The sequence below is a fragment of the Monodon monoceros genome, unplaced genomic scaffold (genome assembly GCF_005190385.1).
Source record: "Monodon monoceros isolate NGI ecotype Baffin Bay Population unplaced genomic scaffold, NGI_Narwhal_1 Super_Scaffold_15, whole genome shotgun sequence".
Classification (NCBI taxonomy): Eukaryota; Metazoa; Chordata; class Mammalia; order Artiodactyla; family Monodontidae; genus Monodon; species Monodon monoceros.
The window spans coordinates 75,167,612-75,194,590 of record NW_021703771.1 but is presented as its reverse complement, the minus strand read 5'-3'; the positions used below and the strand labels follow the sequence as shown (position 1 = coordinate 75,194,590).

The following is a 26,979-nucleotide window of genomic DNA, read 5'->3' as shown; positions in this document are numbered from 1 at the left end:
GACTGAAATTAAAGAAGCACGTGTAGACAGAGAAAGCATCAGGAACTGAGCCCTGAGGGAATCCAGTATTAACAGATCAGAGAGTAGAAGATGAACCAGCAAAAAAAAATAATAATAATAAACCAGCGTGAGAAAAAGCCATCAGCGAGGTAGGAGGGGATCCAGCTACTGTGTTTTCTTAAAAGCCAAGGGAAGTAGTGTATCAAGGAGAGAGTATTTTCAGTAGAATGGCCATAGTGATCCTTTTAATATGCAGTTCAGTTCATTTTACCCCTCTGTTCAAAACTCCCCACTGGCTTCCATCTACTCAAAAGAAACAGCAAAAAATTCTTTGAAAGGCGCATGAGGCCCACAGATCTGCAGCCCTTTCCCTCCTCTGCGCTCCCTCACCCCCAATCTGCTGTTCCAATGGCTTCCTTTGCTTTCTCTCAATCACTGGGAAAGGTATGTTGATAACTCCCACAGCCATGTGGATTTCTCAGTTTCTCCCCGTGGTTCTATGAGCTTTGGCTTTATATATTTTGAGGCTTACTACATATGTTCAAGTTCAGAATTAATGTGTTTTCTAGTAAATTGAAAGTTTCATCGCTAAGCAATTACTGACTTGTAATGACTTCTGTTCAGGAATCTATTTTGCCTGGTACGGATGCACTCATACCAGCCTTCTTTCGTTAGTATTTGCCTGGCATGTTGTTTTCCATTCCATTAATTTCAACCTATCCTTGTTCTTAATGTTTAGGACTATCTCTTTTAAAAAGCAAATGGTTCTGTTAGATTTGTCTGATCTGACAATCTCTGCCTATTGATGAGTAAATATATATTCCATTCAGATATATTTATAATTATTAATATACTTGAATTTGTTTCTACCATTTGACTCTATTTGCCCTACTTTTTCTTTTTTCTACATTCTTCTTATAATTTATAAGTTGATTGAGGGGTTTTTGTTTGTTTATTCACTTGCTCGTTTTTCTTATTCCATGTTTTCCCTCGAACTGGTTTGAAGTTATAAACTCTAGTTGTGTAGTGTGATTGTCCTTGAAATTATACCATATAGATACTTAACGAAATTGAAAGTTAATCAATGTCTTAACCTCCTCTTAATCAATATAAGGAATTAAGAACACGTTAACCAGGTCATATTCTTCTAACCTGCAAACTGTTGTTGTCAAGTATTAAATTACTTACATTTTTCTAACACCGTGAATGCGTTGTTTCTGCTGATTCTCACTCATGGTAGCTTGTCTCCTGTGTTTGGTGACCTTTGCTTTACTTCTATTTCATTTGCTGTCTACCAGGCCCACATCAGCCCTCTTTGAGGGTTCTGGCTAAATGTAGGGGGTCTCAGTTTCAGTGTTTCTCACCTTATTCAAGTTCCAAGACTCCATCTCCTGCCACAGTGGTTTAGATGTTTGCCCGGGACGATCAGCTTTTTCAATCTGTTTTTGCTCACAGGACCATGATCCAGTTTTGGGTCATGTTTTACCGAGAGCGGGAGCCCTAAAAGGTTTCACTCACTTCCTGTGAGCCCACCAGTGAATTAAAGTCATATGCTGTGCTCAGCATCCAGCTATTTTGTAGTGAGACAGCCTTTCAGAGGACCCAGTGACATCACGCCAGTTGTAGTTCTGTTGTCATATGTGTGAAAATGTTTTTGTTGGTTTTGATTTCTTGTCAAGATTTTTTTGATTAACTAGATACGGAAAACCACAATAGGGAAAGCTTCTTGGGAGGCACCTGGACGTTTGGGTATCCCAGTATAGTCACAGACCCCCACCCATACATTAACATACTGTCACACGTAAGAAATCAGAGCTGGGAGTGGTGGTGGCTCTCAGTTTGCCCTGTAGTCATTTGGGGGAGTTTCGGTCAAGATAAAAGCCACAGAAATGTGTCTGGATGTTAAGGAGGGGGTAGAGAGTGACTCAAATACACACAGGCAGTAGCTGCTCTAGGACAGTCCTCTGGCCTCCGTAATCAGCTCTGAGATGCCTGTAGTACCCCCCCTCTGGGAGCAGGGGACTTGTGAATATCTGTGCGGTTACCTACAGACTCAAAGCAGGTCAAAAGGTGGTAATAGCAAATATATATCAGGATAGAAATAGTTTGGTCCTGGATATTTTTCTACACTGTAAAAACTAATGTCCCCGAATTAAAAGAAAATTGATTTCACTCATGTGAACAAACACATATGACTTTCACATCTTTATGTATGGAAGCCTTCATGTGTACCCTTCCATCAAGTGTATCTCTTACGATTTAGGCTGGTTTTTGCTTCTGTTTTCTCCAATTAAGCTACTAAATCTTAGTGTGAGAGAAACTGTTAGTTTTAACGTATCATTCTGGTGGGCTAATATATCTTATTTTTCAGTGAGTGACAAACTGTTGGCTATTTACTCTGCTACTGAGAAACAACCTAAGCTCTAGAAAATATGGCATGAATCTACTTTCACCTTTCTCTTTCTTTACTTCTATGTGAGAAATTGGTTAGGAATTGTGAAGTACATGTAAGTCTTTATATAAATATGTCTTTTGACAGTGAAAAACCCAGAAAACCAATCTAAATAAATTATTAAAATTTGTGGAGTTCTATACAATCTGGAAAGAATCTTTATAAAACATCACATTTACTCTTCCCACTGTGATATCTGTGGGACATTCCCTGTGCTTGATTGAAATCTCCTAACCACAAGGGTATTTTCATAATATGTTGTAATGTAATTGACTTACTTTAAGATGGCAAGCAAACATCACTTTATGGTACCCTGCATGCACTCAAAATAGAATAACCGTAGAGAATTTAACATTTTTATTTTGACCATTAAAGGGTTAAACTAGTTGTGCTTAGTTTTAAGCTTTGAAAAATCAGTAGATTCAAAATCAGGGAAAGAGAAAAACACTAACAATCACTGTTTTTAGCACTGACTACATTTCCCTTTGGACCATGTGCCTTTAAAATGTCTGAATGCATTGCTGTGCAAGTGTCATGTGTGTTTAAAAGATGCCATAATTATTAGCTACGGCTCTAGCACGGGGCCTTATGGACAAGCACCCAGGTTCCTGTACAAGGTAAAAGCCTGTGACCGGCACCAAGCCGCGTGTGGCTATGGAAGCACGATCAGATTGTTGAATACACTGCCTCATCCGTGCAAGCTGAAGAGTATGCTTCTTAGCCTCCTGTGAACATGTTTCCTCTTTTTTTTTTTTTAATTGTATCTTAGGATCTGCTTCAAAACACAGATGCCCACAAAAGAGCATTCCATGAAATCTACCGAACCAGGTCTGTTAACGGGATCCCAGTACCACCTGATCAATTAGAGGACATGGCTGAGAGGTAAGAGAACGTCCGGTTTTAAATGAAGTGTCTTTAAAAGGCTCGGTGGATGCTTTTTTTCCCCATTTCTTTTTTTTCAATGAATTGACTTTTTTTTTTTTTTTTTTTTTTTACAGAGACGCTTACATTTGGTACATAAAAATTGGGTTCCCATAACGTATGTTAAGAATGCCAATATTCTAGTATATTATTAGTTGAAAAGAGTAAACCTGCATGTACCCACAGCCTGGAAATGACAGAAATGGTTTCTTCAGAGGCTGTATTTTTATTCAGTACTGTGAGGAACATTATGTAATATTGCAAAAACAGCTTATAAAAGAAACAGTTGAGAGCTATCTTGGCGCAGGGGAAAGAACTAAATCAAAGACTTCCATCAATTGTGATTTGCCTTTAAACCCAGAGCTAGAAACAGAACCAGATCTCCTGAGTGATTGATCAGCCAGAGTTTAGAAGACCTTGTGCCTGCATTTTATTTAATACTCACATGTAACAGGTTAAGTAAGCCCCGTTCTGTTACTATTAGTTACATTCTGTAAATTCCCTGTGTTTTGTTTCTAGGTTTCATTTTGTTTCCTCCACATCAGAGCTACACTTAATGAAAATGGAATTTCTAGAATTAAAGTACCGTCTGCTCTCACTGCTGGTTCTTGCAGAGTCAAAGCTGAAGTCTTGGATCATCAAGTATGGGAGGAGAGGCTCAGTGGAGCTGCTTCTGCAGAACTACATGGTAAGTCTCCCTGGCGCTGACAGAGAGGTCAGAGGACACCTGGCTTTAGTATCTAATATCTTCTAGTTTATTGGACACTTGTTACTTTTATCTTGAATTTAAACATTAAGGTACCAGTGTGTTAAATGGGTTTGATGTAAGTTTGTGAGCTTTTCACAACAATCTGAAATATATACCTATATTCTTTGGAGGTATGAACGGTTTTGCTGCAGTAATCATATTGAACCATTGTGATTGGCTTTATTGCTTTAAAAAAGCAAGTTTTTGCATTGTATACAACTGACTGTGAACTCACTACTGAACCGGAATTAAAATACTTAAAGATTATCTTCATGTTTCTAAAATCCAATCATGGGTAGTTTAGAACAATCCTCAATTGTTCATGTGGGGACTATCTTTTTTTTTTTTTTTTTTTTGGATTAGGTCAAGCATGCCGTTTTTACAGTCATTCTGTGAGCTTCACTGCTTCCTGTGTGCACCCAGGAAAAGTAAAATTTTGTCTGCAAATCTCTGTACCAACTTAATTTTTGAAGAGTTTCTCGTATTTTGGGCTATCAGCATAGATAATCCTATATTTACATAGAGTAGTAGCCCTGCATTAAGGAGGAAAGTAGGTTATTCTGTAACTAGCAGTTTCCATTTACATATAATCAGAGAATTATAATTATTAAAGGCAGCTTATTTCTCTTAAACATGCCCCCCCCAATTTATTAGCAATACAAATTTGCTCACAAAATTAATGTTAATAGGGCATCTCAGTCCTGTAACTGTTCCATTTATATTGAATCACAAGTTCTAAATGATAAATTGATGAATTTAAAGTATAAGCCCATTTCTAACCTGACTGCTCTCAGTGGCTCTGTAAGTGGCATGACTGAATATTTATTGAAACCATATCTTTACATCCTAGAGCCATAATATATTTTGCTACATTTTAATTTTATTTTCTAAGCGCTAAATGAACAACATGAATTTGAAAAAAAAAAGTTTAACAGGTTAACAATAAAATCTTTCTTTAGATTTACTACAATTTTCTAGGAAACATTTGTCCAAAAATGTGAAATCTGTGACACTATGTTCCCTTATTCATTTTGAATGATTTTGGAAAGTAATGAGAAATCTGATTTTTTTTTTTTTTTAAGTTTAAGCAATTGCATTAGACCCCAAAATATTAAATACAGATATGCATTTATATTTTCGGGTTTAGCCATGTCAAATGATGCACTCTGAGCTCAGAGGTAATTATCCAGGATGCGTCTTTGTTCTTGCTATTTAAGGAGAGCCAATTAGGTTGAAATACCTAATGGGACTGTTCCACCAGGTTAATGTTCCAACACAAAGATGTTAATAATTCTCTTTGAACTTCTCAACTAAAGCATATGTAAGTAAAGAATGATTACTAATGAATAAAAAAAATCAGTACTTTCTGCCTACTTCATAGACATTCACTGAGCTGCTAATTTTAAACTGCTAGGTAACGTAACTCTCAAAATTATTTGTAAAATTGCTAATAACTCTACAAATATATCGGGTTTTAATAAATATGTCCTAATATTTTATCACCTGATAAAAAATACATATTTATCGCCTAAGCTTCTATTTCAAAAAGGGGTTTAAGTTATTTGTAGTTTAATAGTTTTAATAACTGTAGGATATTGATATTTTCTATGTGCCAGGTGTTTTACATGTGTCATCTTCCTTCTCAGTGATGACCCTGTGGGCTGGGCATTTTCACATTGTTTCACTGAGGAAATCTAGCCTTTGAACGCTCAGGTCACATGCTCCAGGTGGCAGAGTTAGTAAGAAGTGGAATCTGGATTTGAATCCCCATCTTTCCGAATCAGAAACCTTTGTGCTTAAGTACTGAACTTTACTCTCTAACAAAATTGGCTGGGAAAAAAAGGGTTTTTTTTTAATTTTTTTTTTTTTTAACTGAAAAGACCAAATAATTAAAGTGATCTCTTGCAGCTCAGTGAACTAAAGAATATAGTTCACATAAGTATCAGTTCCATTTAATGCTGGTCCGTAATTGACAGTATTTTACACTTCCATACTGCAACCTGCTAGTTACTATCATGTCTGTTATGGGCGGCATGTTATTGGGGCAGGGTGGGGTGAGGTGGGAGAGATTATTGAAGCCTGGACACCAGTCACATAGAAATGTGTTGAATCATGGCTCAACTACTCGCTACCCATGTGACCTTATAAATAACTTAATCTTTCCCAAAGTTTTAATAACTGCAACAACAACAACAATAATAATAGAATATTAGGGATTTTTTAAGGAAAAAAGACTGACTCATTATTGTTTTCCTTCTGTCTCATACCCCATAGAGCTTCTCTCATTCTTTTGAAGTTTTTGGGAAAATCATTCTCTTTAGAACAGACTATTTCAAGGTGCATGAAGACTTTCAAATAAAATCATAAAATCAGTTTCTTAAATATAATCCTTCACTTGGTTTCTAAAAGAAATGATTGTAATGAGCCATATGCTGCTACATCAATAAGCAAAGTAATATTGGGGATGTAAGGGTTCCATAATTATCTTTTCCTTATTCTGAATTCTCAATTCAATTTTATGCATCTGCAAAAAAAAAGATACTTTTTACAAGAGTTAGGGAATTAGAGAGCTACATAGGGGCTACGTAAGGTACGTAACCCCTAAGTGCTCAAGGAATTCTTGGAAGATACTACACAAATGCTTGTTGATTAAATTAGGCCACATGATCCAGGTGAGAGATTCCATACTGTAATGTAAATCAGAAGATGATTGGTTTGAATTGTTCATGACATAAGCATGTTAGTTAACACACGCTCCAATTTTACAATGGAAGAAATGAGACGTTTCATTCTTTCACATAAAAGAAGAGCTCTTGGGAGCGTAGACTATGTGAATGCAACAAGTAATGTGAACATATGGTCTGTTATTTGTAATGATTTTATTAAAGTAAATAGGCAGTTCTAATGAAACTACTTCTCAAAGTTGATTTTTAAAATCTTAAATTGTCTGGTTTACCTCCCTTTGAGTGAAATTGATGAGCTTTTAATTTATTTTATCTATATTTATCTTTTGAGAGTAGAAAATTAGTCCCTTCCACCAATACTTTGCATTTTGTAGCATAAAGAGATATCTTATTTTTCTTGAAGTGCCACCAACTTTAAAAGTCCCTTGACCAACATGTCTTATTTGTTGAACTTGATATCCAAATGTAAGCCATATTTTGAAAGAAATAAACTAATCCTGTCACTGTTATTTTAAACATAACATTTGTGCTTAATTTTGCATTCTTCTGAGAAACTTTATCTAGATAGCTCACAGCAAAAAAGGTGATTGAGCAGTCCTCCTGCTAAAGTGATTCTAATAGACAAAATAATTTTGTTACTAAATGGAGTTACTCAGGACTCAGAAAAAAAGGGCAAAAATAAATGAAACAAAAATTAAAATAACAAGTAAATTTTCTTTCTTCAAAAATTAATTACCTAGTTTTCCTCATAGGAAAGCTCAAAAACACTTAAATGAATCTCGACGACATTTATAATATGCTAAAAGCATTCTCCCCGCCCCTACCCTAGGCCAAAAATGAAAACTGGAAATAACTTTTCTCTTATTCAGTTATAATGAATTTGTAAACCACTCTAGCAAAAGCATGTGTAAGTCTTAATGTCCAGTATAGGCACTATTTCCCATTTATTTGACACTTCGAACAATTTTTTTTCCATTAGCTTCTTGGAATTTGTGTCCAAACTGAATGGAGACTCTTGTTTTAAACTTTGCCAAATATATTTATCTCTTCAGTTTCTTACAGTGTCTTGAACATTAGGTGTAATCTTCCATTTTTGATCAAACCAGGACCTCCCTATTTGTTGAATTATTCAAAATTTAAATTCCACTAAATTACTCTTTCCCCACTTGGGGAGCAGGCAGAGGTTAAGGGAGTAAGACATAAGGCTAAATAATTAACTAACCAATTCTCATGCAAAAATAATAAAGCGTATTAAAGTTATTGAATAAGGTATTCATCAGGGAACCCCATCCCAGGTAGTTCACAGCTTTCTCTATTCATTATATCTTTGAAGAATAGTTACAATATAAGTAAATGCAAACATAAAATGATATGAAATGTATTATATGTATTTTAATATAATCTTGAAATACTATAAACTTCTATCAATAAAATCTAGGGATGCCTATGAAATTGCTGTATGAATAGTTTTGCCTCCGCACACAAACATTTTGCATCTCCGTATTAAGCATTCATCAACATCCTATTCAGGACTTCAGCTGGTTTTTGAAGGCTAATTTTGTATTTTATAATAGTGACACAAAGTATTTTACTGAGTTTACATCATAGGAACTAATTATGCTATTAAAAGAAATTAAGAAGCCTTTGGTAGTATGTTGTTATCTATAATTACATAAATTTTCTACTTTACAGAAGTAGGAATCATCTTTGAAATAAGAATTATTTCATATTTCCTGGAGTTAACAATAATAAAACTCACCTAAGGACTTTTTGTATATTCTCAATTTTATAGTATCCATTTGCTTACAGTAACTCTAATACATATGTAAGTTGCATACAGACATAGATATAGACAAGTCTTACCTTTAATTTTTATACTAGGTAATAGAAATATGACAGCATATGGATAACGTGGATGGAATGTGTGATTATTTAACGTTTTTCTACTTGTAAATATTTTTGTGTTTATTTTTTATTTTAAGAAAGTGTGCCTTGCATTGTGCCAGTTATTTATAATCTGAAGTTCCTCAGAGTCATGATTCACCAGAATTATTGTTCAAAGAGCAACAGAACCCTACAGCTAAAACACAGTGGGACACTTTACAACCTTGTTCCAAATTTAGTGCTTTTTAAATGGTAGCCCCAGGTTCTCTGGAGAAACTTCTGTCTCTTCTAAAAGCAAACCCTTGGGTGGAGGAGAAATATAATATTTTCTCAAAGTAGGAGTGAATTAGAATTAAAAGTGTAGAATCAAGTTATATCCTCAGAAATAGTCAGGTTATTTATGGCAGTTGAATTAATTTGATATTTTTCAGAAGAATGAGGTTGGTAGGTTTGGGTAACATATCCACATACCTATACTGAAGAAAATTGACTTCGGCATGTCTGTGTAAGCCAGTATTGGTTATCGTTTAACCATTCCCTCTTTTTCTAGTCTTTTATAGAAAATAGCAAGTTCTTTGAACAATATGAAGTGACATACCAGATCTTGAAGCAGACAGCTGAGATGTACGTCAAAGCTGATGGTTCAGGTAAAACACAAGACAGAATTGGTTGCAGTATTGAATACAGTAGAATTTAGAGCCTACAGGTTTCAGTATGATCAAATCATTTTTTTCTCTGCAGAATCTCTGTGTGACCATGCCATTGGCCTGGAAAGCACATACTGGATTCAGTCCCCTTGACTTTGTGCAATGCCTGTCCTGTATAATCATATGTCTGTGTGTGTGATCTTCTGAGAGAGAGGAAAATAAGCATTCTTTTCCTAAATTGTAATATTCAAACCTATTTTCAATTCCAACGGTTAAAGGCAAAAAGTGGACTGACTTGAATATTATGAAAACTTAAGTTAGTGTAAAGACACAATTGTAAAATATGTCTGTTTCAATTTGCAGATATATCTGTCGTATTTGCCGAAAATGAACTATAGCATTTGTGATTATACTATATATGTGTCTGAGTGCATATAAAATGCAAACAAATATATGTCATTTATTGCATCCCATTTATCAGGAATTTTAAATATATCATTGCCTTTAATCTTTATAAATACCTATGAGTAAGGTATAACATGTCCCCAACATTAGCTGAATGTAATTCTAACATTATATCTGTTGAATTTAAAATCCTAGGAAGAATTAGGAACGCACACCAGTGTATAGACTGTAGAAAAAAGGTGTGGTGGATTTAAAATATAAAATAAGGATTATAATTTGTTCTCTCCGTTTCAGTGGAAGAGGCTGAGAATGTGATGAAATTCATGAATGAAACCACTGTCCAGTGGAGGAACCTCTCAGTGGAAGTCAGAAGCGTGCGCAGCATGCTGGAAGAAGTCATTGCCAACTGGGACCGATATGACAATACCGTGGCTAGTCTTCAGGCTTGGCTAGAGGATGCTGAGAAAATGCTAAATCAGTCAGAACATGCCAAAAAGGTAAGACTGCTTCCTATAAAAGGAAACAAGCACAGGTGAATTCAGAAATAGGAGATTTTCACAGCAAAGTTGTCTGGGGAGTGTTATATATCTGAAAACGTGTTACAAAAATCTTGACCTTGCCTGAAAAGCCGCATTTTCAGGTTATTAAATTATTTTAGACCAAGAAATAGGCTGCTTTATAAAAGTTGTGTTAACACAGTGTTTGACTTTTGCATTCAGAAGAGCAGTAACCCATGGAGCAGTGGCAAAACCCGATAGGCAGCAGAGGGCGCTATACACACAGTAAGGTCTGGGCTTGAAGGGGCAGGTCCAGTGCACAGCCTCTGAGGATTTCCTAATTTAAGAGAAGATGAAAACAACTTTGGCTAAAGTAGTACTAAATGTGTGTGATGGCATACACTGGTTCAACAGATGGGTCACTACATTTTTGTCTCTTTGGCTATTCTTTTTGGGATTTTTATCAACCCTCAGTCAACGGTCTTATTCTCGGTAGGAGTGATGTTTTTCCTCTGGTTACAGGAGTGTGTGTTTTTTTGCAAGAGTTAACTGTTTTACTTTAATATCATTTACATTAAAAGATCACATGGAATGGACTGATTTCTGTATATACACTTCTTAATGGGAGCTTGGTATTTTTTTCATGGAAAAACTATTTATGTGTATGTAAAAGATTAAAATGTCAGCTTCCCATTAAGAAGTACAGTACTTATATTAGAATTACTGCTTGTCATGCAAGATTGGTTCCTCTGTTATTGTGTTGTACAAGTGGATGTATAATTTTTATGTTTTCCCGTTCTATATTTCATATAGATTAAGTATTTTTGTGTGGCTGAGCAACTGTAACCCACACAGATTTTGGCTTTTCTGATTAGACTGGCAGTGCCCTAGTAGATGTCATGTGTTAATTTCATCCAAGGGAATATACCCACCAGATACAGAATTGTTCTCATCGATTTATCTAGGAAGTCCTCCTGCACATGGCTTAGGAAATCGATTTTGAATTCTCTTTGGTGTCCTCGGTTTTTACCGTGGTGTATACGTGTGTGTATGCACATGCACATATGCATTTAATTCGAAATCAAGTGGAAGCTGTTCCATAGCCAAGTGTGTAACCTTAAGTAAGGAAGGATGTCATTGTATTGTGTTCTTGGCCCAGATAATTTAATTTTTTCCTTCAAGGGTTTATCTCTGTGATTGTTAATTATCTTCATGTACAGTATTCAGATTTTAAAACCAAAAGTTGGGAATTCCCTGGCGGTCCAGTGGTTAGGACTCTGTGCTTTCACTGCTGAGGCATGAGAGGGCACGTGTTTGATCCCTGGTTAGAGAACTAAGATCCCACAAGCCACATGGTGCAGCCAACAAATAAAATAAAATAGAATAAAATCAAAAGTAACAGGTCAAACGATTTTTAAGACAGCTATACATTTCCCTAAAATATTATGCCTTTTAGGTGACTTTGGCACTGGTATTTACTAGCCTAAAGACTATAGGCAGAAGTCCCCTTACACTCACCGAAATTCAGCTTTTTCCTCTCTAAAATAGGAATAACCAAAGGGTCGTCATGTTTTGTTTTGTCTTCAGCAAAAGATATTGCATATATTCTTATAAAAAGACATTCAGCGTTTCTAGCTCATATTTTTGACCTTCTTTATTAAAAGTTTCCATTTTGAAAGAAATTTAGGATTCCCCTTAAAATTTGCACAAATTTTAGAGCAAAGGTATTTCTCTTAGTCTGGCTACTTTCATATCATTTATTAACTTTTGGTGTATGGTTTACAGTAGTGCGCATTGTTTCTCGTGTAGGATTTTTTTCGAAATCTGCCTCATTGGATACAGCAGCACACGGCCATGAACGATGCTGGCAATTTTCTGATTGAAACATGTGATGAGATGGTGTCCCGTGATCTCAAACAGCAGTTACTGTTGCTAAATGGACGATGGAGAGAGTTGTTTATGGAAGTCAAGCAAGTATGTTTTTCAGGTCTATTTATGCCTAGAACATGGATGCGTCATAAATGTTGTGATCAGCAGTCTGTTTAGAGACTCTTTTATTGTTATAGCATGGGCTTATTAAGGCAGAGTACAGATGTGTTTAGAACTGTTACGTTTATATTTGGTCCTTTATTCTTTCCCATTTGTAATGGAGGAACATAACAGAAATGTAAAGCTTGATTAAGGATTATGTTGACATATGGAACCTACTTATATGGAATGATTCATGCATCAAATCATAATTTGTTGCTTCTCTGCTAGTTCCTTTCTTCTTTTCACAGTATTTGGACTAACTTCAAGTGTATCTAAAATAAGAATCAGGAATTAGAATCTTTCCTACCACCTAACCATTCCAGAGAGTATGTAGAAGTGAAAGTTACAAACTTCCAGAGTCTTGGCTTAATGGCTTTCAATGTTGCCCCCCTCCCTTTTCTTAACAGTATGCTCGAGCTGATGAGTTGGACAGAATGAAGAAAGAATACACAGATTGTGTTACTACCCTGTCTGACTTTGCAACTGAAGCCCTTAGGAAACTTTCAGAGCCCTTAGAAGTCTCTTTTATTAATGTCAAGTTATTAATTCAAGACTTAGAGGTGAGCTGATTTTCTGGAACACAAAGTGAAAAACCAATTCTATTGTGAATAGAAAGATCAGTGAAGTTACTTTAGGCCATTGCAAAAGCTGTTTCCGTGTCTCCTTGATATCATTTGACATGTGTACATATCCTGATTTGCACCTCTCATAAAAAAATCTATTTGAATTTTTTGTAGAGGTTTATTGACCATAGAGTAACTTCAAAATAGTATTTTAATTGAGATTTTTTATTTTCTACAATCAAATTATATAAAGTACTAGGAAAACACAGACGTCTGGAGTTAACACCTCTACATAAATGCCTCCAATGATAAAGGATTTGCTAAATGAATTGTGCTGTTTACATATTTTGAATACCCTGCAGCTCTCAAAAATGAAGTAATGGAAGAATATTAATGACATAGAAAGGCTTTTCCAATATACTATTAAGTAAGGAAAGCAAAAATAGTATCATCATTTTTTTGTAAAAATAAAAAATGGGTGTAAACACACACAGGAAAAATACTAATTTTGTTCAGTAATTTTAACAGAGCCTTGTGGTGGTAAGGATGTTGGCTCTGGTGTGAGAAGACTGTATTAAATTTTCTTTAACTTATTATCTCTAATTTATAAATTTCTACAATGACAATGTATTACTTCTTTTAAAGAAAAAGTTGTTTCATTTTTAAAATCAGAGGAACTGCCCCAAATTGTTAACATGCACTTACCTGATACAATGTTTCCATACTGCATTAACATATGTATTTTGAAAGTGTAAAGATTACCTCAGTTTATCCTTAGGTTAGCTTAAGGATTATGGTGACTTTTAAAGGAAACATTTATTTGTGTGATATTACTAGTATATCATATATTAGTAATGAAGGAAAGTAGTCATTGGAATCGCCAAAAGATGATGACAGGTCTAGAGTTTTATTCAGTGCATACTGATTTGTGTCCAGTTGTCAGATCTTGAAATTAAGAGGAAATTATCACGTGGTAATGGAGCTGTTTCAATGATTCATGTAGGACATTGAGCAGAGGGTGCCTGTGATGGATGCTCAGTATAAGATGATTACAAAGACAGCACACCTCATTAGCAAAGAGATCTCCCAAGAAGAAGCTAACGAAATGTTTGCAACCATGTCTGGGCTCAAAGAGCAGCTAACCAAGGTGGGAAAATATTTTAAAGCATGACACTCTGTGCAGGACCAACACTGCCTCCAGCTCACCTTACTCGTTCTCTGTCATCGTGGGCAAATCATTTACTTGTTAGCAGATCATGTTTTTATTTCTTATTGGGATTCTTCATCTAGTAACTTTGTCATGAGTTTAAAAAATGAAACTATGGAGCTGATACCAAGCATTACCTTTGTTAATTTAGAAGTACTAGTAGCTGTATTTTATAGAAAGATAGGCCTCCTCTGGGAGGACAGAGGACCAGTTGAAAGCCATAAAACAAAGAGGGAAGCAAGGGGAGAAGAATAGGAAGAAGAAGGGGGAGGAAGACATCATATATTTAAATGAGAAAGAATTCCCAAATACCTTTTATTGAGATGTATTTGACATACGTCCACTCTGAGATTATTTATGGTATTTTTCGCTTACACAGCCACAATGTAGTGAAAAGTCTCCCTCTTCATCTCACAGAGCTACCTTGGATTTAAGATATGTACATTTATGCCACTTCTGTGCAGGAAGCTCAGTGAATATCAAGCACTAGCCATAAACCTTTTCTGTTCTATTGAGGGATTTTCCTTAAGAGTTTGGAAGTTTCACTGGGATTGGATTATCTATCTGAAGTTGAATTTTATGAAGATGATACTGTGGCAAAGTCCACTTAGATTGTGTAATTAATACCTGGTAAAAGAAAGGAGTGATTATATAAGTGAATGGAAAAATTTCATAATGAAGAATTGGACAGCAAAGGAAAAAATAGCAGAAAACCCTGTTAATTAGGAGAGGAAAAGTAGAAAGAGAATAGCCAATATGAAACCAGCTGTGGAGAATTAATGAAAGAGAGGAATAAGTGAGATAGATGAAAATAAGAAGAATCATGGCCATGAAAGATAAGAAAATTTTGTCAAACTGGTATATAGTAGAATGGCAATTTTAAATTCTTTCAAGCAATCAAGTTAAGATTATTTATAAAGATTGGGTACAATTTGGAGTCAACAACTTGTAACCTTCAAGCAGCCTTTAGAGCCCTGTCTTGGGCTGGCACATCTTAGCCTAGGTCAGGTTTAGTGATTTACGGAAACTTCTGAGAAAGCAAAGTACTCTTTTAGACACACGTAAGTCATCATGCTTTCTTAATTGCTGCATTAGATGTAGCATCTTGGTAAGTTTCCTGTTGTATCCAGGGAAGACTTCTAAAGCACACTGATTTTTATACATGTCAGCAGATTCTCTTTATTTTGTTCAGTAATTTTAGCTGAGCCTTGCGGCAATAGGACAGGAGCATTCTTTAGATGATTTTCTCTTTCAGGCAGTGCATCCAAGAGCATGAGAATAATTATAATGTAAGGAAAAGAACAAATGGTCTACTAATGAGTACTTAATTTCCTTTCTTGGTTTCCAAAAGTAATGCTTTGGGAGAAACTCTAAATAAAATGAGGGGGACGGGAAGTTCTTGCAGGATTGTATGAGGTGCTGGATTCAGACATAAATGTGACAAGGCAGACACTTTATGGAGATCTTCATCTCCAGGAGCTCATCATGAAGATAAAGACAACGCAGGTGTATGAACTAACAGCATTTTTTTAAAAGACAAGTAACAGATGACGGCTGGGCCAGTTCAGACTAGAGAGGCATGTGCTTGCGTGAGAACCTTTGTGAATAAGTTTGTATATGACATGAGCGCTTGTTATGAGTGGGATGTTGATAGGGGAAGAATAGCAAAGTGTGGAGCTAGGAGGAGGTTAGGAAAGCACAGGGCCTCTCTGGGAAGAATGAGTCAACGTGTTTGTAAGTTTGTCTACGGTTAAGGGATCAAGTAGTAGAGTTCTTGAAAATAAAGTTGGAAGGTACAAGTTGGTCTAGATAATGTAATTCATGACTGTCTTAGGTCAGCTTCTGAGGCCAGAGGGAAGATGGGTTTCAGAGTTTATGAAGTGGAATTTGATGCCATCTGGCTCACTAACATCATTTAGATGAGCAAGTGCTATCCAGATGGATGATTTAGATGAATTTTCATGAGAAAACTCCATAGCATTTACTTGTCTCAGTGGTATAGCAGTAGTGTATTTTTTTACATCAAAATTGAGTAATACACAGGAAATATTAAAGAATGTCACTGGAGCTCTGTAAGCCCAAAATGACCCTATCCTGAAGAAAACATTCCTGAGAGCTATGGTCCTTAATGGCCTTTAATGGAATTTTTGTCTTTGCATTTTTAAAGGTCAAAGACTGTTACTCTCCACTCCTTTATGAGTCTCGGCAGCTGCTGTTACCGTTGGAAGAATTAGAAAAGCAGATGACGGTCTTTTATGACTCACTTGGGAAAATCGATGAAATTATGACAGTTCTTGAGCACGAGGCACAATCAAGTGCTCTTTTTAAACAGAAACGTCAGGTAAGGAAAAGTCCCCTTCAGGAGATGGAGTTCATTTAATGCGTGTGTGATAAGACTGAGGTGCATATAATGATAGAAATTCAGTGACAGGACAAGAAACCTTTTTCTAGACTAGTACTGGCAACTCAAAACAAAAACACATGTCTAAAGATGAAAACCCTATCCACCATAGATAAAATAAAAATTTTATATCTCTCTCGATACTTATATATAGGTATATTTATATAGATAAAAATTTTACAGATAAATTTTAAATCGTATCTATTTAGCTATATAAAAAAATAAATAATTGCATTCCATTTCTAGCCAGTATCTATCATTTGTGTCTTACGAGATCTTTTCCTGCCTCTAGGACTAGGGCTGTTTACATGACCATAAAATTCTGGAAATATATTTGGAGTACTAATCATTTTTCTTTGTCTTACTTTTAGTAAGCAGATCTGTATGCAGAACAGCCTCCTGAGTGTGGCAGTTAATTTACTTATTTAGTTGGTTTATTATAAATCAACTTATGCATCAGAGGAGGGTGAAACTGATGGGTAAAAGGCTTGCCACCGTTGTCATCGAAATAGATTCATGGAAGGGAGGCAGTGTCACTTAGCAGAAAGAGCTGAGAGTATCTGACGCGAGTCAGACAGGTATTCAGATCTGATACAGCAAATTACAAAGCCTTGATTAGCTTCTTTTCCTCACCTTAAAATGGGGGTGGTAGTACCTAAGTCGAGAACTTCTCGTGGAGATTACATTAGATATTCTATAATGTGACTAACCCATTAGAGCACATACTCTATAACTGGTGGCAACTAATATTTATTATTATTATTATTAATGGTAAGCCAAAATGATTATACCACCAAGCCCTATTTTAATGGGTTCTCATTATATTGGATAAAAATTGTTTTTCATTTTGAAGTCACAGTGCCATTTCTTACATTCCCAAATTGCTATAAGTTGCCGTCAAAGAATCCTTCTATGATTAAAATTGTATTTAATATATTAATAATAATAAATATTAATAATACTTAATAAGAGTTTGCTAACATATGTTACTCTTTTATCTCCTAAATCTTCAAAAGGAAAAAGTGTGTCCTTACTCTGTTTTCCCAAAACAAAACAGAAACCTTGCTCTTAATATTTGCATCCAAGTTACCCAAACTGGTATCCAAATAACCAGTTTGAAATATTTTTTCAAAGCAATTAAGGATGTTGAAGTGCAAATGGTGTGGTTTCAAGTCAAAAAATGACTGCTTGCCTCGGGCTGAGCTGAATAGCTTCCATGCTGTCTAGCAAATTGCCAGAATCCTACGTTACAATCAGAGATGGAAGGGCCTGTGAGTCACCATTGCTTCTCATCTGCAAATGTGTGACAATTGCCAAGTCTTCCCAGGCCCTTTGGTCTGCTGCCTTTTTTGTTAGGATCTGGGGTCCACCATTTTATTAATGAGGTTGATAGCTTTTGAACCTTAGGAATTCAAATGTTGTGTATTTTAGGATACAGAATGATTTATAATCTGCTGCGTCTGACTTTCAGTAAAGTATTTATAATGTGCATTGGTATTAAATTTATTGAGTCAGATTATAACCTGTTATGTAGATTGATTTCATAATTGTCCTTTCAATAAATTATGGGCCTGTTAGTTGGAGGAATGCAGGTACTAGGCAGATAGCAATTTTGATGCTCTGTCATCCTCCGGATGTTATTAAGATGGGCGTGAAATGTAAAAAAATTCAGAAAACTCAATGTGACATTTAAATGCCTCGTGTAAAAAGCACTGACTTCAGTGATTGCTTAAAATTGTGCTCTTCTGAAAAGCAATACTTCTCTGTACTTTCGATTTTACTTACTGCTGATTAAAAGCCTAAAAGCTATATAGTGCTGTTCTTATTGTTTTGTAATGGTTACTCTCTTTCTTTCTTGCCCTTTTAAATACTATTGTTGTGGGTTTCCTTTCCCTGTAGGAACTGTTAGCTTGTCAAGAAAGCTGTAAGAAAGCCATGACCCAAGTTGAGAAAGGCAGTCATAGTGTTCAGAAGTTTGTGACTTTGACCAACGTGCTAAAGCATTTTGATCAGACAAAGCTACAGAGAAAGATTGCAGATGGGCACGTTGCTTTTCAGGTAAGTTCTCTGCCTGCTTTAGAGATGTGAACTAGGGAAAATTCCAAGAAGGAGGACATGTAATCATCGCGTTTCATGTCTTCACTCTTGGTAAATGCTTCATCTACTGGTGTTTGGAAACCAATAATTTCATTTCTGCTTTCTCTAATATTAATTAATATTTAAGAGGTCGATTATTCTCATCATAATGAAATGTATTCTTTCCAAGTGTTTTTTGAAAGAAACAATACTCTTTCACAAAATGATATTTTCAGTAATGAGAGATCAGTATCCCATTATGATTATTTTTTCAATCAAGAATATGGTAAAGAGAACTGGAGATTGGAAGAAACATGTGGAAACCAACAGCCGCTTGATGAAGAAGTTTGAGGAGTCTCGAGCAGAGTTGGAGAAGGTGCTGAGGATCGCTCAGGAGGGCATGGAGGAAAAGGGGAATCCAGAAGACCTCCTGAAGAGACACACCGTGAGTGCATCCCGTGCGGGCCCTTGACCTGGAGGCCTGGGCAGACCATCTTGGAGGAAAAATAAAAAGAGCATAAAGATCTAATACAGAGAAGGAGAGAGAGAAAGAGAGAGACAGAGAGAGAGAGTGGGAAGAAGAAGACAGAGGATGAAGAAGGGGTGGGGGGGAAGAGGAGGGGGGAGGGGAGGGGGGAGAAATGAGTTAGGAAGGAAGAAACTTTTTACATATGAGACCCACAGAAATGGCAGCAAAAAGAACCTGAAGAGCAGTTGATGAGCTGCCTTATAATTGGCCATTCTTAAGTCCCTGGAGTAGTAGAGAATCACGGGATAAATAATTCAGGCTTTCCAAACTACTAATTCATTATTTAGCTGAGAAACTCTTTCATAACTAACGTATTCTTTTTAAGAGATAACTTTAGGGGGATGGCTATGTCTTTGTGCTCATTTCATAAATCTACCGTATCACAGTATAGATACCATGTCACTTGAAATTCGGTAGCTGATCTCCAACTTGACCCAGTATTGTGAAGCCTTCTCCTTGTTAATCATACTCGTTTAAATCATGTCAGTATTGCAGACATGAGTAATCTGTTAAATGGTGTATGGAGATGATGGGCCCTCTGAGAACATATATTTCGAGTTACGTTTCCTGAAATTTCAGTGGATATTTGTATAAAACACACTCTCAAAGGACGAGTGCAATGTATTTGCGACGTGGCTGACTGGATTTAGGGTTAAGGTCTGTGACCATCCAACATCTCGTTCAAGTTTATACACCTCTACTGTGCGGTACTTTCTTTTGAATCACTGTTGTTTCAAAATATCTCTGCATACATAATCCTGAGACTTTGTGAGACTTAGTCATGTGACTTTGTGAGACTTAGTCATGTGTACTTGTGCACATGTTGTAATTGTCTGCTTGGGCTACCATAAAAAATACACAGGCTGGGTGGCTTAAGCAACAGGGATTTATTTCCTCAGTTCTGGAAACTAGAAGTCTATGATTAGGGTACTAGCCTGGCTGTGTTCTGGTGAGGACTCTTCCTTATGTGCAGATGGTCACCTTCTTGCTGTGTCCTCACGTGGCAGAGAGTAAGATCTTTAATGCCTCTCCTTATAAGGGCACTAATTCCTTCATGAGGGACCCACCTTCATGACCTCCTCTAAACCTAATCACCTCCCCAAGGTCCCACCTTCAAATATCGTTACCTTGCAGGTTAGGGCTTCGACATGTGAATTTGGTGGGACGGGATGGTGGCGGGGGGGGGGGGGCAACACAATTCAGTCCACATCATGTGTGCTCATGTGTGTGCTTGGTGTGAACGCAGAAATGGCTCATAATGAACCAGCAAGGTCTGGAACACATTGCCATTAGGGAGTGAGGAGGGATTGTGAGGATTAGTCCTGGCTTCTACTCAGCTCTTCTTTTACCAGAGAGGAACGAAAACTCTATCACTGTGGGATCAAGGTTTTAAGATCTCTCATTGGCTTTCTAGAATATTCTACCAAATGTGAAAACTGCAAAGATTTTTTTCTAAAACATAAAAAGCCCTAGTTGAATCAGATATGGTGATTTCTGACTCATAACTGTAGATAATTATACTTAGTTCCTGGAAGAAAAATGGTAGTTGCCCAGAAGGTTTGAAGAGGGCAGCAGCTGGCTAAGAGGCTTGTTTAGCAGTGTGACTCCTTCACTGTCTAGTGTCTGACACTGTCTTTATCTACCCAACACTCTTGACCCCTTTCCCCCTCTCCACGCCAGGAGTTTTTCAGTCAGCTGGATCAGAGGGTGCTCAATGCTTTCCTGAAAGCTTGTGATGAGCTCACCGACATTCTCCCTGAGCAGGAGCAACAGGGCCTGCAGGAAGCCGTTAGAAAGCTCCACAAACAGTGGAAGGTGAGTCAGGACAACATGGGGGTGTCGTGTGTCTTGGATGATGGGCGAGAGCGTGAGGGTGTGAAGGTTCAGTTGTCAGAGAAATTTAGAAATCAGGGAAAGTTGTCATAGTTACTTTTCCCATTGAAAAAGCTGAACTTGAATAAAACAGGATAAAATATGATAGAATTTTGTCATTCCTATTTTTAAGTAGCATCAGTTTTATCATAGTACTTACGAGTATTCTTTTTCTTTTCCTGATTATTTTTGGGGGCAGGAACATCAAGGTGTTTAACTTTTTCAGCAACATTTCTTAAACTCTTCCCATCCTAGTTATGTTAGGTATGCTACTGAAATTACAAGAAATACTTCTCATTTCAGTAGCATACCTAACATAATATCTACATTGTATATGTGTATAAGTATATGTAACTGAAGTTTTCGAGGATTTTGCCATCTGGTTTAGCTTGTTATGATTTGAAACATATAAATAAAAACATTGATGTTAAGGATTCAATGATGAACAAAGCATATTCCTTTTCCCCCAAAGAGCTTAGATTCCAGTAAGGGAGATGATTAGTTGCAAAATAATAGAAGTATAATATATAATAAGTCCCCCAAAATATATTGTGTAGGCAATATATTGATGAAAGCTTTGAAAGAGAGAAGTGGGCCCACTTGGAGAGCGGAAAACAGTGAAGCAGATAATTAGTTTTGAGCTAAGACCTTAAAGAAGCAGCAGATCTGGGGGCGATGAGGACAAAGAAAGAAAGCCGGAGGCTGTGCCAGTGGGGACGCAGGGATCCACGGGGTTCAGCCTGACTGGAGTGTCGTGCGCGGGGCCTGTCCCATGGAAGCCGACTTGAGAATCTGCATGTCAGGGGAAGCAGCTGCAGGAGAACAGAGACCCTTTGAAGGTGTCGTCCTTGAGGCGGACTGGAGGAAGCTGCGCGAGCAGCAGGTTCACAGAGCGGCTGTGAGGGAGTATTGAGCGGTGAATTTCATATGTACTAGAGGAAGGAGTCACGGGGTTCAGAAGATAGGCATCTGGAACACTATCAGGTCGTGTTATTCATACTTTCTGGATTTTTTTTTTAACTTTTTTTTTTGGCTGCATTGGGTCTTCATTGCTGTGCGCGGGCTTTCTCTAGTTGCGGCGAGTGGGGGCTACTCTTGGCGGTGGTGCACGGGCTTCTCATTGCGGTGGCTTCTCTTGTTGCGGAGCACGGGCTCTAGAGTGCAGGCTCAGTAGTTGTGGTGCACGGGCTTAGTTGCTCCGCAGCATGTGAGATCTTCCGGGACCAGGGATCGAACCCCTGTCCCCTGTACTGGCAGGCGGATTCTTAACCACTGTGCCACCAGGGAAGTCCCCGGATTTCTTTTTTTTGATCTCATTAATGTAGACTAAAAAATCAGCCCTTTGCGTAGGAAAAACAAAGTTAAAGAAGTCCTTTTTTAAAAAATAACAAGGATCTACTGTATAGCACAGGGAACTATAATCAATATTTTATAATAAACTATAAGGTAAAAAATCTGAAAAAAAGAGATATATATGTATGTATAACTGAATCACTTTGCTGTACACCCGAAACTAACACGATGTTGTAAATCAACTCTGCTTCAATAAAAATTAAAAGAAAGAAATACCTTTTTACTTGCTCAATTTGAAAATTAAAAAAAATAAGATGCTTAAAGAAATCCAGGCTTTTTAAGATGTCTTTGCAGCTTAATATTATCATATATGTACTATGGAATAGAGACTATAATTGAAGGCTGTATTTTATTTTACATACACACACACTTTTAAGCTCTCTAGGATATAGTCTGTCCTATTCTTTCCAAAGCCCTAACTCATTTTTCTCATCAGTTATCTCAGTGTTTTATTTTAAAGATAATCTTTTAGGGCTTCCCTGGTAGTGCAGTGGTTGACAGTCCGCCTGCCGATGCAGGGGACACGGGTTCGTGCCCTGGTCCGGGAAGATCCCACGTGCCACGGAGCGGCTGGGCCCGTGAGCCATGGCCGCTGAGCCTGTGCGTCCGGAGCCTGTGCTCCGCAACGGGAGAGGCCACAACAGTGAGAGGCCCGCATACCGCAAAAAAAAAAAAAAGATCATCTTTTAAACCCATAGGAGACAGGTTGGCTAAAATTAAATTGTAGGACTAAAGGTAATGATGAAGCTTATGTTTGTATCAAAGAAGAATGTAAAAAGTTTCACGTTGTTCGCGTGCTGGCTTGCTCGTTTTCTCAGTGTATGCTCCGAGGAAAAGAAGACATGGCAGGTGGTCGGAGCTGAGGGCTGCTTAATCCTGGCTTTTTCACTGATAATGTTTCCTTGAGTTCCTTCCCTTGTGTAGTGAGTATAATATCTGTCCTTCCTACCTCACAGGGCTGTTGAGAAAATTTAAAGGGACACATGCTAGGAAGAGGGTATGTGGAATCAGTGTGTGATTTAAATTTAGATTCACATCGAGTTTTTCTACTTAACCCTGAGCCTCAGTGGTCTAATCTTTAAAATAGGAACATTAATACCATGTGGGGCTATTGTAAAAATTACGTAGAATAATCACTGTGGAAACACACAACTAACAGCAGGCTGAAAAGATTTTCTGTGGTCCTGGTACTTGGGAAAATACAAAGCACAGCAGCCCGATGAAGACAGTAGGTATTAAATCATATTGGTCCTAAAGGGACTATTTCAGGTTTCCTGCCACTTCAGTTGGAAATGTACAGAAATGGTATCTTGTCTTTCGGAATCGTCCCATGGCATGTAGGATCTTCAAGGAGAAGCTCCATATCATTTGCTTCACCTGAAGATCGAGGTGGAGAAGAACATGTTCTTAGCGTCTGTAGAAGAATGCAGAGCTGAGCTGGACCGAGAGACCAAGCTGGTGCCCCAGGAAGGCAGTGAAAAGATCATCAAAGAGCACAGGGTACGTCCCACACACCTGAGTGCAGCCCCTCAAAGTCACAATGTTCCTTCAAGCACAGAACTGATACTTTCATTTGGGTCTGAAAACACTCAACAGCTTAATTACTTTGTACTGCTAGACTAGATGAGTATCTGCTATGAAAATTTGAAAGTCTTGCGTGGATTCTCACAAGGATTATAAAAACGTTTATTGCTCATTAGATCTTCTTCAGTGACAAGGGTCCTCATCATCTCTGTGAGAAAAGGTTACAGCTTATTGAAGACCTGTGTCTGAAACTCCCAGTCCGGGACGCTGTACGGAACACGCCTGAGACCTGTCACGTGACCCTCAAGGAGCTCAGAGCCGCCATTGACAGCACCTACGCGAAGCTGGTGGAAGACCCAGACAAGTGGAAGGACTACGCCAGCAGGTAGTCTTGGGGTTGTTCCCAGAGAAGGATGTAGTCTTACCTAATTCCGTTAATTCAAACATCTTTGCAAAACAAGCCATGATGTATGTTTCATCTCATGCAAGAAAGATAATCAGATGGTACAATTGTGTTCATGCTCTGATACAGAAACGCCTCATTTAATTTCAAGAATGAGTTTCAGTCAGAAACAAGGTGAAGCACTTTACTTCCAAGTGACCCAGATGTTGTCTCTTTGAAGCAGAATCAGGCAATCCCTTTCTCCCCGATTTCCTCACATCCCTCAAGAGGGACATCTGCCTCTTTGGGTTTCTGTCTCACTCAGGTGGAGACACGTAAGGCCAGACCTCAGGTGGTACCTTCCTCACTCGCAGGTGCCCAGGCTCTAGGACACACCCTCCTCCACCGCCGAGCTCCATCCGCTCTGCCTTCTCGTTCCTTCGAGTGCCTGAGCACAGGGGCAGCCATTCCTGTGGAAGGGACCATTGCCGGGAAATTTGTTAATTGGTTTGCTAAATCAGTCGAATGAAATCTGTTAACCAATTTTCTAATCAGTTGATGGTTAAATTTCCGTAAATAAACTCAAAATAGAAAATGTATTCTAACCATGGGGATATTTTCTCCCTTTAGTAAGAAAATACCTGTGTTATTTCAGAATTTCTGAGTTCTCCTCTTGGATATCTGCAAAGGAGACCCAGTTGAAGGGGATTAAGAACAAGGCCATCGATACTGCCAACAACGGAGAGGTTAAATGTGCTGTAGAGGTAAGTTCTGGGCCATTTTTTGTTATTAGAAAATATCCATGAATAAAAAAATAATGATAACAGTCTAACTGACGTTTTCTTTCTATAAAGAAATTAACTTCCTGAAAATTGTCGTAAAATAAGTTTTCTCCTGGTACTGTGGAGAACTGCAGGGGCTTTTTTCTATGGAATCATGTTAGCTTTGAGATTTAGTCATGCTCAGTGGTGCCTCTAATGCATCTTTAGCTAATGGGGAATCCTGAGAGGAAAATTGCATGCATGGGTGTACAACACAGCAGAGATTTAAGAACTGTCATAGAAAACAAGAACCCTATAGGTTTTTAATACATTTTCAGCTACTCAAAAGACAGGTTATAGAAAATCAGGAAATTGGGCAAGGTCTCTAAGCATCATTTCTATGTCACTTTCAGCCTGGATTGGGTCAGCCTCTGTGAGCATGAGTACCGCCTGATAAACCCAACCAGGGCAGCAGAACCTCAGGCCCGAACCCAGCCAGTGCAGCAGAACCTCAGGCCTGATAAACCCAGCCAGGGCAGCAGAACCTCAGGCCTGAACCCAGTTTGCATTCTGTGAACGGCACACAGCAATCCTCTCCCTCTTGGCTTGGCTCTTGGTTTTGTAAACACATGCTATGGTGAACATTCTTTATCTTTCAGCATTTTGCACCCTTGCAAGTCACAGAGTTGCTGTTAATGAGAATTTATTTCCTTTCTGTTCCTATCCTCTGATTTCCATTTTTTCCTATTAAATTTATAATCCCCTTAAATACTAAAGGTACTCAACGATATCATGCTACACCTGTAGAAGCATATTTATATTTGCTATTGGTTGCTGTTATAGTACCAAAACAATTCACATCTTAGAATGAAGAAATCACTTGCTTCTAAAACCAACCATTTTCCTCCATATGCATTTGCCCTGTAAGACCCTCTTGTAGCGGTTGGAGGCCCACAGCTCTCATCTACCCAAAGCTGGTGTAGGAGGGAGAGGCTGCCCCAATCACCATTGCCCTGGTCCCTAGACTTACAAGGGCTGAGGCCCAGAGTCTTTCTGGCATCGTCTTGGCCAGTCAGCTCTCCCTTCCTGGATTACAGCTGAGCTCCTGTCTGTGCTGCTTTCTGTCTAGGGTATTGACTTCCAAAAATTAACCAAAATGAGGCATAAAATATGAGTTAATGAAGTTAAAATAAATCTTTAGGGCATCTATTATAATATTCAACAAGTAAATTCTTCAACAAGAGAAATCCACTAATTTAAAAAAGGGCTCTTTCTTTTTTTTTTTCTTCAAAAAAATACTACGTTCCTTCCAGCTCACAGAAAATAAGGTGACAAAGTATATAATTCCCAATTTCACATATTCTTCTACAGTACTTTTAGAAGCGTCTTTGTTGTGATCAAGGAAATATATAGACATCTAATTATGGAGGTAATTTTTTGGCACAGAGAGTACTGATTCTACACATTGGGTATTGGAGTTGGGGAAACATTTCTTTCTAGCACTTGTAGACTTTGTTAAAGATGTGAACAGAAAGTGAAATGTGCAGGCATTCTCTTGGAGAGTGAATGCCTGGCTCTCGTACCTCCACCTTACAAACCTTCTTAGGTTGAGTACTTTCTTGCTGGAAAGTTATGATTCACAGTTGTATTTTGTTCATCAAAGGTGTTCTTTCATTCCAGGAGATCAGAAATGGTGTTACCAAAAAAGGCGAGACTCTCAGCTGGCTGAAATCCAGGCTTAAAATTTTGATTGAAGTCTCTTCTGAGAATGAAGCCCAAAAGCAAGGAGATGAGCTGGCAAAATTATCTAGTTCATTCAAGGCCCTTGGGACTTTGTTGTCAGAGGTAAAGCATTTACTCATCCTCTAAATGGACAGCTCGGGGTGAAGAATCTGGAAGGTTCCTTTGGGTTGCAGTGTAACAAGTAATTTTATAAAGAATGTGTAGTTTAAACAAAATAGCTCAGATACTTATGTATCTGAAGATTGGTGGGGAAGATGGGCAGGATGTTTGCTCTATGGTCTGTGACGTTATTGGATGTT

At 37.7% G+C, this 26,979-nt stretch overlaps 1 protein-coding gene across 15 annotated transcripts in view; it reads left to right on the top strand.

Annotated features, from left to right (window-relative positions):
• The window catches only part of SYNE1 (spectrin repeat containing nuclear envelope protein 1), a 453,644-nt gene that overhangs the window by 134,661 nt on the left and 292,004 nt on the right, over positions 1–26,979 (top strand). For all 15 annotated transcript variants that reach the window (XM_029223419.1, XM_029223418.1, XM_029223413.1 and 12 more), the window contains exons 13-27: positions 3,222–3,334; positions 3,893–4,061; positions 9,240–9,336; positions 10,036–10,238; positions 12,048–12,212; positions 12,677–12,829; positions 13,836–13,979; positions 16,207–16,380; positions 18,340–18,498; positions 18,797–18,961; positions 20,726–20,860; positions 23,612–23,770; positions 23,971–24,179; positions 24,832–24,940; positions 26,618–26,782. In XM_029223419.1, coding sequence (XP_029079252.1) covers positions 3,222–3,334; positions 3,893–4,061; positions 9,240–9,336; positions 10,036–10,238; positions 12,048–12,212; positions 12,677–12,829; positions 13,836–13,979; positions 16,207–16,380; positions 18,340–18,498; positions 18,797–18,961; positions 20,726–20,860; positions 23,612–23,770; positions 23,971–24,179; positions 24,832–24,940; positions 26,618–26,782 — 2,319 coding nt within the window. The remainder of the gene's footprint in view (positions 1–3,221; positions 3,335–3,892; positions 4,062–9,239; positions 9,337–10,035; positions 10,239–12,047; positions 12,213–12,676; positions 12,830–13,835; positions 13,980–16,206; positions 16,381–18,339; positions 18,499–18,796; positions 18,962–20,725; positions 20,861–23,611; positions 23,771–23,970; positions 24,180–24,831; positions 24,941–26,617; positions 26,783–26,979) is intronic.